The sequence below is a fragment of the Rana temporaria genome, chromosome 3 (assembly GCF_905171775.1).
Source record: "Rana temporaria chromosome 3, aRanTem1.1, whole genome shotgun sequence".
Taxonomy (NCBI): domain Eukaryota; kingdom Metazoa; phylum Chordata; class Amphibia; order Anura; family Ranidae; genus Rana; species Rana temporaria.
Genome location: NC_053491.1, coordinates 99,330,483 through 99,347,786, shown reverse-complemented (window position 1 = coordinate 99,347,786; position 17,304 = coordinate 99,330,483). Strand labels below are relative to the sequence as shown.

Here is a 17,304-nt window from a genome sequence, read left to right as displayed (position 1 = left end):
CGTTACCTGATCACTCAAGTCCTGGATTACCCAAGGATATTGGGTCACACAGAGAGACTTGTTTCCACAGAAAGGCCTAAAATCGCATAAAGACGTTTGTATGTATAAAAATGCTGGATCACACACACATGGTTACCTGATCACCCAAATCCTTGATTACCCAAGGATGTTTGGTCACACAGAAGTGGTTTGTTTCCACAGAAATGCCTAAAATCGCATAAAGTTGCTTGGATGCAAAAAAGATGCTGCATCACACATGGTTACCTGATCATCTGCGTCCTGGATTACCCAAGGATATTTGGTCACACAGAGAGGCTTGTTTCCACAGAAGTGCCTAAGTTCGCATAAAGATGCTTGTATGCATAAAAATGCTGGAATCACACATGATTACCTGATCACCCAAGTCCTTGATTCCCCAAGGATATTTGGTCACACAAAGAGGCTTGTTTCCACAGAAATGCCTAGAATCGCATAAAGAGGCTCGAAGGCATAAAAATGCTGGAATCACACATGATTACCTGATCACCCAAGCCCTTGATTCCCCAAGGATATTTGGTCACACAAAGAGGCTTGTTTCCACAGAAATGCCTAGAATCGCATAAAGAGGCTTGAAGGCATAAAAATGCTGAATCACACATGATTACCCGATCACCCAAGTCCTTGATTACTCGAGGATATTTTGGTCGCACAGAGAGGCTTGTTTCTACAAGAATGCCTAAAGATCGCTTAAAGATGCTTGAATGCAAAAATAAGCTGGATCACACATGGTTGTCGGATCAACAGCGTCCTGGATTACCCAAGGATACTTGATCACATAGAGAGGCTTGTTTCACAGAAATGCCTAAAGTCGCATTAAGATGCTTGAGTGCATAAGGATGCTGGATCGCACAGGGGTGCTTGGTCACACAAGAGTCCTTGGTCACACAAGGGTTCTTGTCCGCACAGTAGTGCTTAAAATGCATAAGATGTTGATCGCATGGAAAATGCTGAATCGCATAAGGATGCATGATTACTTTAAAGTTGTACATGGCGGCCTAATTAAGCAATACAGGATTCCTTGTGTTTGCATAGAAATACGTGTCTGCATGGGTTCATGTTGCACATTGTTGCATAACACGTTTATATCGCATGCTTGCTTGCAAGATGCTTGTTCCAGAGCACACATGCTATATGCATGTTTTTCTTAAAACATATTTATATGAATTCATGCTTCCAGGAACACACGCTGCCATGTACACACACTTCCATTGAGGCATATGGCTTTAACACTTGCCACATACACACATGGGGAGCCAGTTGCATATGTGTTTATTTACTTGGGTCTGCAGAGGTTGTCTGCGTTTCGCAGGGGAACAGCACTATCTCCAGTTGGTGGTCTTGCCCTTTTGGGTTAGCCTCCGTGCCTGGGTTGTCAGGGTGCTAGGGCCCGCCTCTAGCAGGTCTGTAGGCCCAGGGTATAGCAGTAATGGCATACCGAAGCAAACTCCTGCTGTTGGGTCAGTCAGTAGCATGGCTGGACCTAAGGGTGTCCAGCATGGTCAAGTATCCGGAACTCTAAAGATACATTCTTTCATTTGACAAGAAGCTGGGTATGTTTGGCACAGTCCAAAAAGGAGAGTTTTTTTTTGGCCTCAGACAAGACCATCGCTATAAGAAAACTGGTCTATGTGGTCACGGCAAGGAACAGTTCCTTACTTTTGGCCTTTTGATTAAGGCACTAGGGAAGATGCTGGCTTCATTCAAGACAGTTCCCTATACTAACTTTTATTCAGGGCTGTTATAAACAGTATTTTGTCGGCCTAGAAAGAGTGGATCTTGACCTAGCATTATCCAAAGAACCCGGTCCCAGAGATATGCTGGAATTCCTCTTGGTGATTCTTAACTAAAAGGGTTTGCCAGGTCAGGAAGAGACCATGGCCCAGGGGAAGTAGTCAAGCTCCAAGGGAGCCTTATCTGTCAGCTAGAGCTACCGATGGAGCATCTGGCTTAGGGGCCTGAACGTTCAGGTGGCAGGTTGGTTCTGTCAGAGTACAATCAGACTATGCCATACTAGTGATTTACTTAATTTACCAAGGAGGAGCTTGTGCCTTGCCTATTGGCATTCGTCATTTCATGAAATGCAGAATTGGCAGGCGATTCGCTGGAGCCGTCAACAAGTGTCTCCGGGAGAATGACCTCTACACCCCGACTGTTTTCCTGACCAAATGTCACAGAAATAGTACCCTGTACATAAGATGTATTGGCGTCCAGGCTCAACAAGAGATTGAACAGCTTGGGGTCAAGGATAAAGGATCCACCCGCATGCGGGGCAGATGTGTTTTTAATCCGAGGGGGGGGACCAGTTGTCACTGGTTGTGTCTCTCCCCCCAGTGCCGCGACTTTTGTGGCTTCTATGCAACATTTAGAGGAGAACGGAAGCTGGCCTGATTACTCCGGCATAACCCTGACGACCTCTCGGTGCAGGAACAGTAAGGGGGTAGTAGAGGACCCACAGTCCCTTACATCTTGTCCAGGCCTACTTTGCAGGGGGTATTACATTCTGCCTTGCAACAGGTGAATTAATGGTCTGGCTATTATAGACCACATTCTCGAGGATCGGGGCTTTCAGAATCAGCGGCAATTCCCTTGATTCATACAAGAGAGCTGGCCTCCAGGACCAGATAGCCTACCATCTGGTGTGAAACCAGATGGTGGCATCCGTGGAAGTTTGTCAAAGGTAAAATTCCTGCCTTCCTACATTTGGAAAGGAGACGGAGCTAGCCTTAAGTTATATCAAGGATCCGATCTCGGCCTTGCTTCCAAAGGTCGATTACTTCACACTCTTTGGTCCGGGCTGTTATGCACGTCACCCCTTGTATAAGTCCACCAGTTAGGTCGCCCTTGTGCTCGGAGGATTGGCTCTAGTTTTGTCGGCTTACAGGGTCAGCTCCTTGGGCCGATGCACCATATTTCCCTTCATCCTTTAACAAGGGAATTGGTGTTCTTGGTTGTGGTAGCCTCCAAGAGTTTCAGTATTGGTAACTTTCTTGGTATAGAGCCATACTCAATTATTCTTACAAGTAAAGTGATTTTCATCCTCACCCAACCTTATTTACTAGAAGGATCTAGTATTCATTTGAATCTAGATATTCTTACCTTCCCTTTTTTCAAAACCTTGTTTCACGGAAGGAAAGGTTATTGCTTTTCTCTCAATTGAGATGAGAGCAGTTAAATACCTATCTGAAGGTTTCAGATATAGAAAGCTGACGTTTTTATTGGGCTGCCAGAAGACCCTAGATGGGCAGGCAGTGTTCAGGTCGGCTATTAAAATGGTTACACTCTCTCTCTCGTTGGAGTAAGAAGGGTCTAGGCCTATCTGAAGCGGCTGCTCGGATACGGAAAACTGATGTTGTTGCGCTACCAGGAGGCCCCAGGAAAGGGCAGGCAGCGTCTAAAATCAACTGTTTTTAAGGTTGATTCATCAGGTTATTATTCAGGCTTGTGGTTAGAGTAGGATTCCCCCTGTTTTTTTGTGGGGGTGCTCCCTACCAGGATGGTAAGCGCTTTATGCGCAATGCATTTCCAAGCCTTTATGACGCAGATTTTCAAGGCCGCAACTTGGTCATCTGTGCTTACGTTCACTAACTCCTATCAGGTGAACATAAGACGGCAAGAGGATGCAGCTTTTTGGCGCAGTATGCTGCAGGCAGCATTATAGGTCCTCACGTCTGATGGCGGTCTGCGTTGTTGGTGTCTCCCTCCCCTCAGTAAGCATTGCTTTGGGACATCCCACATAGTAATGAATATGCAGCTCTGTGTCCCGTGATGTACGATAAAGAAAATAGGATTTTTATAACAGCTTACCTGTAAAATCCTTTTCTTGGAGTACATCACGGGACACAGAGCTCCCACCCCTCTTGTTTGGGGATATTGGGACACTTATTGCTTTGCTACAAAAACTGAGGAACTCCCAGTAGGGGAGGGGTTATATAGGGAGGGAACTTCCTGTTTAATTGATTACACCAGTGTCCATCACCTGAAGGTAGACTCTATAACCCACATAGTAATGAATATGCAGCTCTGTGTCCCGTGATGTACTCCAAGAAAAGGATTTTACAGGTAAGCTGTTATAAAAATCCTATTTTTTTGACGCACACATTCTCAGGACAAAGAACATCACTAAACCAGAAAAGTGTGGGTACAAAGAGAATTTTCAGCAGACAATTGCAGATAGCTGAATTAAAGGGGTTGTAAAGGATTATTATTATTTTTTTTTTTTTTTTTAATAATAATAAGCATCCTTTACCTGCAGACATTCCTCTTTTCACTTCCTCATTGTTCGTTTTTGCTCAGAAGTTGCTCTATTTCTTCTCTGTTCTGTTCACTTCCTGTCTGATTGTTACTGACCACCGTGAAGGGAGGCTTTACTACAGTGGTCAGTAACGTGCTCACCCCCTCCTGGGGACTACATCTGTGTGGCAGGATGCTCTCTACGTGTTAGAGACTTCAAGGAGGTGTGAATAACTGGGTGTGCCGCAATTCATACTGGGAAATGTAGTTCTTACATGAACGAGCGCCGCAAACCAGGAAGTGAATGAGAGAACAGAAACTAGAATGCCGGAGGTGATATAGATGAAGGAATTTAATAGGTATTTACTTGTTTTTTAACCAAATCATTACACTATTCTGTCTGTCTACCTTGCAGACATAAATTTTAGGCAACATTTTTTTTTTTCCTTTTAGTGACCCTTTAAGTGTTTAAAAAAAAAGGGGGGGGAGCACACATGGTAAACCCCTGTATCTTTCTTCCGCCTATCTTCTCTGTTTCTAGTAATTTTTTTGCATCACTGGCACATGCCATACGTAGTCTGCAGCAGCGTGGGGGTGTTTGGTTACACACTCCTGGCTGCTACAGTAGACCTGTGCGCATCCTTGCCATATTGCTTGGGCTCTGTGTCCCCATTGGCAGACCCGAGACCAGAATTGTGTGTGCCGTTGAGTAGAGGGGGAAGGAGAAGAAGCAAGGGGAGTATGTTCTGTACCCCATTAGGTTCAATGGAGGGCTGGTGAGACATCAGGGCTTTAAAAGACCCCTAATGTCTGATTAAATAGAACTCTCAGCTAGAGAGGAGGGGTCCAAGGAAAAGGACACGGGAGGAGGGGGCACTACACAGAGGAGAAATAGGCTCCAAGAGAAAGATAAAATCAGGAGGTTAGGGGGCAGAGTTGGTGATGTCCCTCAGACATCGGGACATCATGAAGGTGAAAGCAAGAGTGATAGAGAAGAGTGGAGAGGGGGGAGAGAAGACCTGTTCAGGAGAGGGAAAGTTGTTTGCATCAAGAATCAATTAAGAAAGCACTGATAGCCGATGTGCCTGCCTGCTCCACTCTATCACTCCGGTACTAGTATAGTGCACAGTGCAGACAGGGGGCGGGCGCTACGATCTGCCTGCCCCGCCCCTGCCTAGTACCGGCCCTGAGCTCAAGACCGTTTTCTACCATTTGTTTGTCGTCAGCGGAGCTGCCTGTAAATAACTGTGACAACCAATCAAATTCTGAATATTTGACACTTACTATAAATATTAATATATATGTAAAATGCGCATAGAACTATGTCTTTCCTCCTCAGAGGATCATTTTAAAAACAAAGAGATTATAATGGGTGCACAAATATATTATAAAGGAAGAAAGTGTCACTTTTATTTTTATAGTCTTGGGGTATTTACAGTTTCCTATGTAACTACAAGGAACAAATATTTTCCTATATAGCATGTGCAGAAATGAAAGTTAAATATTTCTTGTGAAATGATGGCGCTGTTCTCTGTTTTCAGAACTCCAGCAGTGTGGCGTTGCTTCACAAACACCTCCAGCTCCTCCTGCCTCATGCCACAGACATCTACTCTCGTTCCGTTACCCTGCTGAGGGAAAGTCCATGCAATGGGAGTGTGGGAGAGAAACTGCGTGGTATGTGTTACTTTAGGTGTATGATGTTTGAGGGCGATGGTATTATTGTGCAAATTGTCAACGCACAGAATTCCATTATGTATCCCTTATTTTATTGCTATACCTTAATTTATGTTTTTTTCCTATATTTGTCACATATGTAACTGACTTTTTAATCCATTTGTGTACCTGGCTACATATATTCTACTTTTTTTTTTATCTTTATACAGATGTGATCTATGTATCTGCAGCTGGCAGTATGCTTTGTCAGCTGATAAACGCCTTGCTGTTACTGCCAGTGTCTGTGTCCAGACCTCTTCTCAGTTATCTACTGGACCTGCTTCCACCACTGGATCGTCTCAATAGACTATTACCTGCAGCTGCTCTTTTGGAAGATCAGGAATTACAGTGGCCTCTTCATGGTAAACGAGGAGGGGCAGAGGGGTCTTATTAATTGGCTTTACAGGATTGTGAAGAGCTTAATCTTGTTGGGCTGAAAACGATCTACTAAGTTTGTTAGATGAATCGGACAGCTTGGTTCGGATATTTGTATCTATAATAAGCTAAAAATATTGTGTTGAAGAATTTAGCAGAGTTGTGTAGAAAATAGCCACTTCTGATGCATAAGGCTTTTTTTGTTTGACTTCCGGCCACCTGCTTCTCTTCTTATACAGGAGGACCAGAACAAGTGGATCCTGCAGGAGTGTTGTTGCCTGCTCCAGCTCAGTCTTGGGTCTGGCTCGTGGATTTGGAACGAACTGTTACACTGTTGATTGGATGCTGTTTGGGGGGCATGCTGCAAGGGTCGCCCACATCACCAGAAGAACAAGACACTGCTTACTGGTTAAAGACTCCTTTATTTGGGAATGGCATTGAGATGGATGTTCCTCTGCTGGGTAAGTCAGTCTTTGTATAGAGCCAGGGAGGGTTATACCCCTGTCAGATTAGTTTCCCCTATCTGTGTTTCCTATTTTGGAGATTTCCATTCACTTTTCGTATCCAATCAGAAAGTGAGAGGAAATCCCTGCAAATTGAAGGAATCTCTTGGTGACTCCCAGGTCACCAGAACTAGCATAGGTGTGCACAGCCTATTGCATTAGATTGTGCACCCCAAAGCTCCAACACAGATGCGTTTGACATATTTACCGGCCTCTTCCCCACTCTCAATCCTGAAACAATGGGAGAAAAGGGGAGAAAGAGAGCACATGGGGGACCCGGGCAACAGAAGAAAGAGGAACAGGGAAAGGAGGGGTGGCATATATTAGTACTGATCCCCTATATTTTCCTCCTGTGGCAGCTGAATGTTGACAAAAGGGAGAGGAGGAGAAGCCTACTTTCAGCTCCTGCAGGAGGAAAATACAGATCGGTTCCACTAAATTCCACCCCCGCCGCCTCTGCTGTCCAAGTTCTGAGGATCGGCAAGGAAGGATTGAGGTTTACCTGTCACCTGCCCACCATTGACAGGTTGCCAACCCCAGGATTAGGGTGTGCCCAGGCGCACCTGGCACACCCCTTGCACACACCTATGAGAACTAGTATCCCCATTGGAAGATTTCCCCTCTACTTATCTGGGGACAGCTCAAAATTTGGAATTTTTCTTTACTTTCCCTTTTAAATGATAATGGAAAACAGAACAAATAGAGAGAGGGTGAATCTCCTTAAAGCGGAGGTCCGCCTAAAAAAAAATAAAAAAAAAAATGTATTAAAAGCCAGCAGTTACAAATACTGCAGCTGCTGAATTTTAATAAATGGAACTTGCCTGTCCTGGGTACCTGCGATGTTGGCACCCAAGGACGGACCCATTCCTCGGCTGCTGCTGTTGCCGTCCTCTGTGAGGAAATCGGGAAGTGAAGCGTTGCGGCTCACTTCCTGGGTTCCCTACTGCACATGCGCGAGTCTCGCTGCGTGTCCTCACTGGCCCTTGTCTTCTGGGACCTTTGTGTTTCACATACGACAGTGGGGAGGGGGAAGTAGTGTAACGTGGGGGTCTATGCCCGGAAGTGGGCGCAAGTACCTGGTATTATACAGGTATCTGCATCCCCCTACCCCTGAAAGGTGCCAAATGTGACACCGGAGGGCAAGAGGTTTCCAGAAAGCAGAGGTTCCATTTTTGTGTTGACCTCCGCTTTAAGGGGGCACAGACCGCAAAAAAAACTGAGGGGTTTCAATCCCTTTCCCGCTCTATTTAAAGTTTTGCCTTTTTAGTTCTACTTTAATGACTAGAAAATGACAATTCTACAAATGCATTACAAGGGCTAATATACACTAGATGAATATATGCTTGTTTATATACACACATGTGCTGAATGTATGGGGTCATATAGCTGTCTTGTGTATAATAAATTAAAAAAATCAGGCACAAGAATACCATTAGGATACTTGGTACTGATGTTTGAAAAATCAGTGGCCAAAATGTCTTGTTTTTTTATTTTGCGTGTTTCTTTTGTGCGTATGCACATACATGAGTAGAATACTTGTACGCACATATGCGCATATTTTGTGTGCATTTGTAAGCAAAATACTTACTAACTAGCAAGTCAGATTTCAGTTTTTTTTTTTTTCTAAACATGTGCAGGCACGTTGAAAACCTCAAGCTACATTTAGTTCAGTTAAGGAAAAATAAAAAGTTTGTGTGCCGCTGAGTTCAGCAAGAGGCCTTTATTGCACAGTAATATTTAATCTATATTAAAAGGCAAATAAATAATTTTCTTTCAGATAAGTGTATGAGTGCTCTGCTGGAAGTGTCTCTGTCTGGAAATGAGGAGCAGAAGACCTTTGATTATAAGCTGAGGCCAGAGGTTACAATTTTGGTGGATCTGGCAGTTGGTTCTACTAAGGAGCCAGCACGAAGCCTGTGGATCAGTATGCAGGATTATGCTCTTAGTAAAGGTAACTGATTATGGATGAGATGAGTGTCTATGCAAATAGTTGGCAGGATCTAACCCTTTAATTTCGTTACCAGACTGGGACAGCGCCTCTGTTAGTAATGAATCACTGCTGGATACAGTGTCACGCTTTGTTCTGGCAGCGCTGCTGAAACATACGGGTCTTCAGTCCCATGCCTGTGGAGAGAACAGGTAAGGAATTCCCTATAGTAAATGTATAAGATAACCTACTTAAAGCGATTTTGTAAAGGTCCAATTTTTTTTATTTTTTTGAATGGCAAACATGTCTAAACTTGCCTGCTCTGTGCAAAGGAATACCACAGAGTGCCCGCGAACCTTCTCTTTTCGTGTCCCCCGCCTGCGCCCCTGGCCCTCCCCTCTGTCCAGTGCCCCCATGAGGGCACGCTTGCGTGCTCGCACCCGAGCCCCACTGCTGCCTCTATTGACACAGACAGCGGGACTCGGGCCCCCCGCTCCCTTGTCTCTGACTTTGATTGACAGCACAGCGCTGGGGCACTGGGAGCCAATGGCTCCCAGTGCCCCAGCAAAGCTAGTGAGACCCAAAAGTGAGGCGAGAGAATGAGGGGGGATGTTGACCCCTAAAATTTTTTACTTTAATTCAAGGAATGCATTGAGGTAAAACATGTTTAGATTTTTCAACCGCTTGAATGTTGATTAATACGTACAGGCATACTTGAACACGCGCACACACACAAATGCTTGATAGTATTGGCTTTTGTTCATATTGCTTGAAATGTGGTCACATGATATGCATTAAGAGTTTTTGTTTTAATCAAAATCAGGGCTGTGGAGTCGGAGGAGGAGTCGAGGAGTCGGGGGAAATTTTGGGTACCTGGAGTCTGAGTCGGCAAACAATGCACCGACTCCGACTCCTACTAAATTTAGATTGGAATAAAAAATAAAAAAAAGCAAGTTTAAATGTCCCAATTCCAAAAAGTTATAATTAATGACTTCTCTACTGTAAGAATAAAGACCAATGCATGCAGTGCCTCACGTAACCGCAAAACGAACACGTTAAGTGACCGTGAAGAAGCATGCTTTTCATGTGCTTCACTATATGGCACGCAACGCACAATTAGGAGCTGCAATACTTATACTTTCCATAGTGTTGTGTTCTGCTTTTACAGGGAACGCATGTTAGAGAACCAGTAAGTGTCCAAATAAAAAAATTCCAATAGGAGTTTTATAAAGCACTAAAAGAAGTTGAAAAGTATGATCGCTCATCAAAACTTACTGTTGAAGAAGCCATCCTTGTTTATCCAGAGATCGTTAGTGATGTGGCCAGAATAGTTACTGCAATGCCACCCACCCAAGTCAGTGTCGAAAGATTATTTTCAGCCCTAAAAATAATAAAGTCTGACTTAAGAGCCTCTATGAAAGAGGATCTGGCAGAGGCAATTCTCTTCCTTAGAACTCTACATTGAATTGATTTGCATTTGCTAAGCCTATAACTACATTTCAAGATTAATATAAACCATTTCTAGGTTTTACAGATTTTGTTTTTGGTTCATTATAGATAAGCTTTGTTTTTGTTCTAAAACAAACAAATAATGTGGTTTGTATTTTTGAACTGGTAAAGATCCTGTTCCTGATGTTTATGCCTGCTGCTACTATCCAGCCACTTGATTGTTTTCATTGTGTTTGTCTTTTGCTTAAACTGTGCAATACAGTAGACTGTTGGCTTCCCAGCCAGTAGTCCTGTGGTAGGTTGCGTTTCTTTCCCTCAAGGAATGTATAAAATACATTCGCATATTAATACAGAGGAGTCGGAGTCGGAGTCTGAGTCGGAAGTACATAAAACTGAGGAGTCGGAGTCGGAACATTTATCTACCGACTCCACAGCCCTGATCAAAATAACATACTGAGTGCAGCAGCGCCCCCCCCCCCCCCCAAGTAAAACTTCCATGAGCCCCATCTTGATCCAGTGGGCCTTGGCTCTCCCAAATCTCTACCCCTCGTTGACTAAGACAGCAAGGGCTGAGCCATGCTCCGTATGTGAATGGACACACCTGAGCAGCGGCCTAGGACCGAGCAAACTGCTTGGTATGGGGGCACTGGGCAGGAGGGAGGGGCTTCTCTGTGCAAAACCACTGCACAGAGCAGGAAAGTATAACATGTTTGTCATTTAAAAAAAAAAAAAAAACTTTTAATGTCACGTTAAGTACAGCTGTCATTTTAATTGCAGCAAGCTTTCATGGTACAAGTGAAGTCCATATCAGTGCCTAAACTACATACTAATGACTATATTGTACACGGGCCAGCCTAATGTATAAAATTATTAGATTATATAGGTAGGTCCTCACATTTACATACTGGTACATTTTAAAGGGGATTTTTACAAAGATTGTGGCATCGGATTATAACTGTATAGTACTTCGAATTTTAGGAAACCATGTCATTCAAATTACTTTTCTAATATTGTGCATAGTTTAAGTGGTCTACTAAAAGGAAAGGCTCAGTGTCATTCTTCTGAAGCGTTACCCTCTTATGATCGATCTACTGTGCTACTCTACTTTAGGTACCAGCCAGGAAAGGCGCTAGCCGAGGTGTTCCGCTCTGTGTACAAGGTCAGAAGTCGACTACTTGCTTGCAAGAACATGGAACTCATCCAAACTCGCTCCTCTTCCAGAGAGAGATGGGTAAGTTGTGGAGTGTAAAAGAGTGTAGAGCATTTATTTGTTGTAGACCTAAAAATAATTTAGGACATAAGATGTGATATTACTGAAGTTAGAGGGTACTAGAAATAGTAGCAAAATATTTCCAATAGTCCATGTATTGTAGAATTAAAGTCTCTTGTGGTCACAAGGCAATGTTTACAAACCGATAGGTGCACCAACCGTTTGATGGTTTGTGAGGAATGATGGTGGAGCCATCTCTCCATTAATTGCATCCATGCATGCCTGTTTTTAGAGTTCTCCCCACCTTCCGATCTTGTAAAATGCAGTAAGATAATTCTGTATACTGTATATGAAGAAACAGCCTTTTTAGATATGAATAAGGGACAGCTCTGTACTTGCATTTTCTTGTGGCTTCTTAGAAAATTCATTGGCGTACAGCGCCATGGTTAAGCTCTGTCTTTTATGACTCTGAGCATTTTGTTGCGGACTTTCATGCTTGCAACACCCTGGCAATTTATTCACATTTCTGGACAGGTTTCTGAGAACCAAGAGTCAGCAGATCTAGGCTCCCAGGAAAACTCTTTTACGAGAACCATAGATGAAGAAGCTGAGATGGAGGAACAAGCAGAGAGGGAGAGAGAAGAGGGACACCCTGAACAGGAGGAAGAAGATGAGGAACGTGACCATGAGCTACTTACTGCTGGCAGTGAGTATAGTAGGGTCTAGACTGTGGAGATATTGATTAATTTGTACAGGTTGTCAAGTTCAGGGGTATTAGCTACTGTGGTAGCGCTATTGGATCACTTGCAAAGTCAATTTTCATAAACGCATACTGTAAGGCCCCTTCCACGCAGGGCGGGCTCCGGTGAAGTCTGCCTGCTCAGTGGGGAATCTCCCCTGATCCCCCACTGAGCAGACGCATGGCTGGTCCATGTCCACTCCTCTAATGCACAGACACAGCCTGCTCTCCTTTTTATGGGCGGTCAGATGTAAATGGACCCGCCTGTCTGTTCTGACTGTAATCCGATTTGTCAGACTAGAGGGGGAATGAATCTCCAGCCATCTGAAAAACTGACAGGTGGACCCGATTGGTCCGCCCATGTAAAAGGGGCCAAAGTATTTTTTCCAAGGCAAACAAAACGATGCAAAACAAGAAAACAAAATGTTAAACTTCGGCCCAAAGTAAAAAAAAAAAAAAAAGTGCATCCAACTACACAAGGGTTTTACCCGCAGAAAGAAAATTCTAAACCCAAGGCTTTTTTTTTGGCAGCTTCCAGCAGACATGCAGCCTCTCTGTTGCTTATCTACTCTCTAAACTACTTACTACTCTAGGAGCTTCCTGTCTTTAAGTGCTGCTTCCTGGAGGTGTAGTGTCAGTTTGCTGCCTATCCAAGAATGCTGCGGAAGTCACGTGGCGGCCAACTGCGCATGCGCGATGCGTTCCAAACGCAAGTGCGATGTGTTCCAATGGATTTTCGACAGTACACACCAGCGAACCCGGCGTTCAGGGCGACGTGGATTTAGAGGAAAGTGGCCAGTCGGCTCGCCTCCTGGCTCTTTTTTTTAACATCCTCCAATCCACGTGGATGTTAAGAAAAGAGCCTGGATGCCGACCGAGGTTTCACTGGTGTGCACTGTCGTGAATCCATTGGAACGCATCGCATTTGCAGTTGGAACGCATCGCGCATGCGCAGTTGGCCGCCACGTGACTTCCGGAGCATTCTAGGATAGGCAGCAAACTGTGACAATACAGAGGCAAGCTTGACCCCTTCGGGACCAGAGTCCTCGTAATCAATGATAGAGGTTCTTTCCCACCTGACTATCTCTCTGAACCTCCAAATTCTAGGTCCCAAATGGGGGCTTATCCATTCAGAGAAGACTTTCAGTCCCTCTTCTCTTCTCTGATCAGACTACCTTGAAATGTAAGTGTAGTACCTATAAATGGGGATAAGCCGAACACCCAATAGAACTTGCAAACTGGCAAAAAGTTTGAGCGAACATGCGAACCCTGTCTATGGGACACGAACATGAAAAATCGAAAGTGCTAATTTTAAAGGCTTATTTGCAAGTTATTGCCATAAAAAGTGTATGGGGATCCGGGTAGTGCCTCCCCTGAGGTATCGATGCAAACAAAAGTTTTTAAAACAAATATTTTTTTTCAGAAGCAGTGATTTTAATAACGCTTAAAGTTAAACAATAAAAATTAAATATTCCTTTAAATATCGTGCTTGGAGGTCCCCTTAGTCTGCCTATAGAGTGGCGCATCTGTGTGATGGGTAGAACAGTGCTGCAGCAAAATGACATTTTTAAAGAAAAATATATAATTTAAACTTGCTCGCGGCTGTAGTGTATTGCGGACTCCCGGCAATATAGATGAAAAAATTTGCATGGGGTCCCCACCCAGTCTATACCAGGCTTGGTATGGATTTTAAGGGGAGCGCCACGCCAAAACGTAAAAAAAATGATTTTGACAATTGCTTAATTAAAAAATAAAGTGTCCTGCGATGTCCATCCATCTTCAATCACGTCATCCCGACAGACCCCCAAAAATGTAAAAAAAAATAAAAGAAACCCAAAAACTCCCAGCAACTGCTGTTTTTTTGGCTTGTTTCAGGAGGAAGGGGGGGGGGGTTATTCTCCCACCCCCCCCCCCATTCCTGACCTGCCAGGCTGCTTGCTCGGATAAGGGTCTGGTATGGATTTTGGGGGTGCAGGTCAGGTTATGCTTTGGCAAATCAGCCGCCGTGAATGCACTGCGATCTCGTAGTGCATTATGAGGCGCTCTACGGTGCTCAAATTTTCTGCGAACGCCCCAAATGTTCAGTTAGCTTATGGACAAACTAACATCCAATGTTCGAGTTGAACTTGCATTCGATTCGAACATCGGGACCATCCCTACTTATAGACTATCAGAAATCACAGGTGGCATCTCACGAGATACATAAGGATAAATTCTTGTAATCCACATAGTGCAGTTTGCTGTTGAGCCTTCTTCTCTTGACTTACCCAGTCACCAGTCAGCCCTATAAAGAAGGAAGTAATCCTTCCCTATCAATAGTAAGTGATAGCAGACATCAGTCTTTCAGGCTGTTGGGAGTGTTTCAGTCCCTCATGGTCCGGGAATGTGGTCACCTGTGGAAGCCAAGCTTCCAATCAACATCCTGGAGCTCAGAGCTTGGATGGCTCTGCAATACTCGACCCCCCCCCCCCCCCCCCCCATTCTGCGAGGACACCCATTGAGGGTGCAGTCAAAGTGTGGCCTCCATCAGCCTTCAAGGGGGCTCCAGGGGTCTTGCAGCCTTGAAGGAAGCAAACCAGATCATGACATGTACAGAAATTCACTATCCAGTGATCTCCGCTGTCCTCATCCCAGGAGTTGAAAACTGAAAACGCCCTACCTCAACCCCCACCACCTGGATCAAGGGGGATGTGTCCTTCTTCATCCAGACACCTTCGATCTGATATGATATGATAAAAATAGACATTCTAGCCTCTGACAGCACTGAAAGCTGAAAATTGGCCTGAGCAGGAAGGGGGTGAAAGCAAATGCATTCTATGCATATAAGATAAAAAGCATTCTGTATATAGCAGCCACCCCAGCACCCCCTAATACTTACCTGAGCCTCATCTCTGTGCAGCGATGTCTCTGCCGTCCAAGACTCTCCCTCCTCATTGGCAGAGACACAGCAGCGGCACCATTACCTCCCACTGCTGTCAATCAAAGTCAGTCAGCCAATCAGAAAAGTGAGAGGAGACCACAGGGAGCCGTGAGCTGCTTGCTGTGGGGGCACTTGACGAGAGGGAGGGGCCAGGAGCACATAAGAGGAGGATCCAGGCTGTTCTGTGCAAATCCACTGCACAGAGGAGGTAAGTATAACATGTTTGTAAAGTCTTGTGTTTTTTTTTTTTTTTTCAATAAAAATAACAAACACTTTAAACAGTACATTGAGGTTGACCTGTAAGTTGGAGACCTCATGTAAGGATGTTATTTAGCTTGGTGTCATTTGCAAATACTGAAATGTTTTTTTAATCCCAGACCATATATATATATGTGTATGTATGTGTGTGATAGTCCAAACAGTGAACTTTGGGGTACACCACTAACAACCCTAGACCACTCAGAGTAAAAATTAACCACTACTCCTCTAAATTCTGTCTTTTTAGACAGTTTTCTATCCATTTGCAAACTGATTTTTCCAAGCTTGTAGACTTTACCTTGCACATTAGCCATGTGTGGGGGGGAACTGTGTCAAACGCTTACATATACCACATCCACAGCCACCCCTTCCGTCCAAGGTTTTACTTTTCTCCTTATATTAAACTCTCCAGTATCTTCCCAACTATAGAAATTAAACTAACAGATCCCTTTTTAAATATAGGCACCACGCTGGCCTTATGCTAATCCGGTGGTACCATTCCAGTCAATAGAGTCCCTAAAAATTAGAAACAATGGGCCAGATTCCCGTACATCCTGCGTTGGCGTCGCGTAAGTTATTTACACTACGCCACCGCAACTTACTGGAGCAAGTGCTGTATTCTCCAAGCACTTGCTCCGTAATTTGCGGCGGCGTAGTGTAAATGGCCCGACGTATGCCCGCGTAATTCAAAGGGGACGACTTGTATTCAAATTAAGCACGCCCCCGCGACGATCGAACAGCGCATGCGCCGGGCGGAAAAATAGCCCAGTGCGCATGCTCCAGCTCACGCCGGAAAACGTCAATGACGCCGACGTGAGCGTCATTGACGTAAAGTCGTATTCGCAGACGACTTGGTAAAACAACGTACCCGATGGAAAAAGACGCTGACCCGACGCCATACTTAACATGGCATACGGCGGACTGGCGTAAGGTTACCCCCTCATATCGCAGGGTTAACCTTACGCTTACGGAAACGACGTAAGAGACGACTACGCTACACAAATTAGTTCGGGAATCGGCGTATCGGGCTCATTTGCATAGTCAAATGAGAACTGAACGTAAACGCCACCTAGCGGCCGGCGTCGCATTACATCTAAGATCCGACGATGTAAGTGACTTACACCTGTCGGATCTTGGCCGTATCTATGCGAAAATGATTCTAGGAATCACTCGCATAGATACCCGGGGCCAAAAACAGAGATACGACGGTGTTTCCTGAGTTACACCGTCGTAACTCTTTTGAGAATCTGGCCCATTGTCTTTGTAATGACAGAGCTCAATTATTTTAGGAACAGTGGGTGGATCCCATCTGACCCAGGTGCTTTATTCACCTTTATTCTGTCTAAATATTTCCAGACCATATACATTTTTAGCCATTGTGGATCATTTGGGGCTGTGTTAATATCATCCCCCATTTTGGACTTGAGCTTCCCCATGCTCCTTTGTATACACAGAGCTGAAGAAGGTATTTTATTAAATTTTGCCTTCTTTTGCCTTTGGTCCCCAGTCACCCACTCTAGATTGTTTTGTAAAGGGCCCACGTGCTCAGATTTTTTTACTATTAATATATTTGAAGAATTTCTTTGTGTTTATCTTGTTTTGTATTTTTGCCGCCTTGATTTCCTTTTTACATATTCTGTTATGTTCCTTTAACATTTTAATGATGATAGTATTACTTCATTATTATTTTTTTTAAAAGCTCTTTTCTCATTTATAGCTTTTTTTTTTTTTACTTTTGGCCACATAGGTTTTAATTTTAGCATTTTAAACTTATTGTCCATGGTAATATACTTGGCAGTGTTCGCATACAGTCTTTTAAAGAGATAAACCCCCCCCCCCCCGGTACATGCGGCGGTCGGCAAGCCTCGGGGAGCGATCCTGGACGACGGCGCGGCTATTCGTTTATAGCCGCCCCGTCGCGATCGCTCCCCGGAGCTGAAG

At 44.3% G+C, this 17,304-nt stretch overlaps 1 protein-coding gene across 7 annotated transcripts in view; it reads left to right on the top strand.

Annotated features, from left to right (window-relative positions):
* HERC1 (HECT and RLD domain containing E3 ubiquitin protein ligase family member 1) overlaps nucleotides 1–17,304 on the top strand; it is a 232,131-nt gene that overhangs the window by 83,724 nt on the left and 131,103 nt on the right. For all 7 annotated transcript variants that reach the window (XM_040343076.1, XM_040343077.1, XM_040343079.1 and 4 more), the window contains exons 17-23: nucleotides 5,811–5,943; nucleotides 6,153–6,344; nucleotides 6,597–6,818; nucleotides 8,638–8,811; nucleotides 8,885–8,999; nucleotides 11,347–11,467; nucleotides 11,981–12,152. In XM_040343076.1, coding sequence (XP_040199010.1) covers nucleotides 5,811–5,943; nucleotides 6,153–6,344; nucleotides 6,597–6,818; nucleotides 8,638–8,811; nucleotides 8,885–8,999; nucleotides 11,347–11,467; nucleotides 11,981–12,152 — 1,129 coding nt within the window. The remainder of the gene's footprint in view (nucleotides 1–5,810; nucleotides 5,944–6,152; nucleotides 6,345–6,596; nucleotides 6,819–8,637; nucleotides 8,812–8,884; nucleotides 9,000–11,346; nucleotides 11,468–11,980; nucleotides 12,153–17,304) is intronic.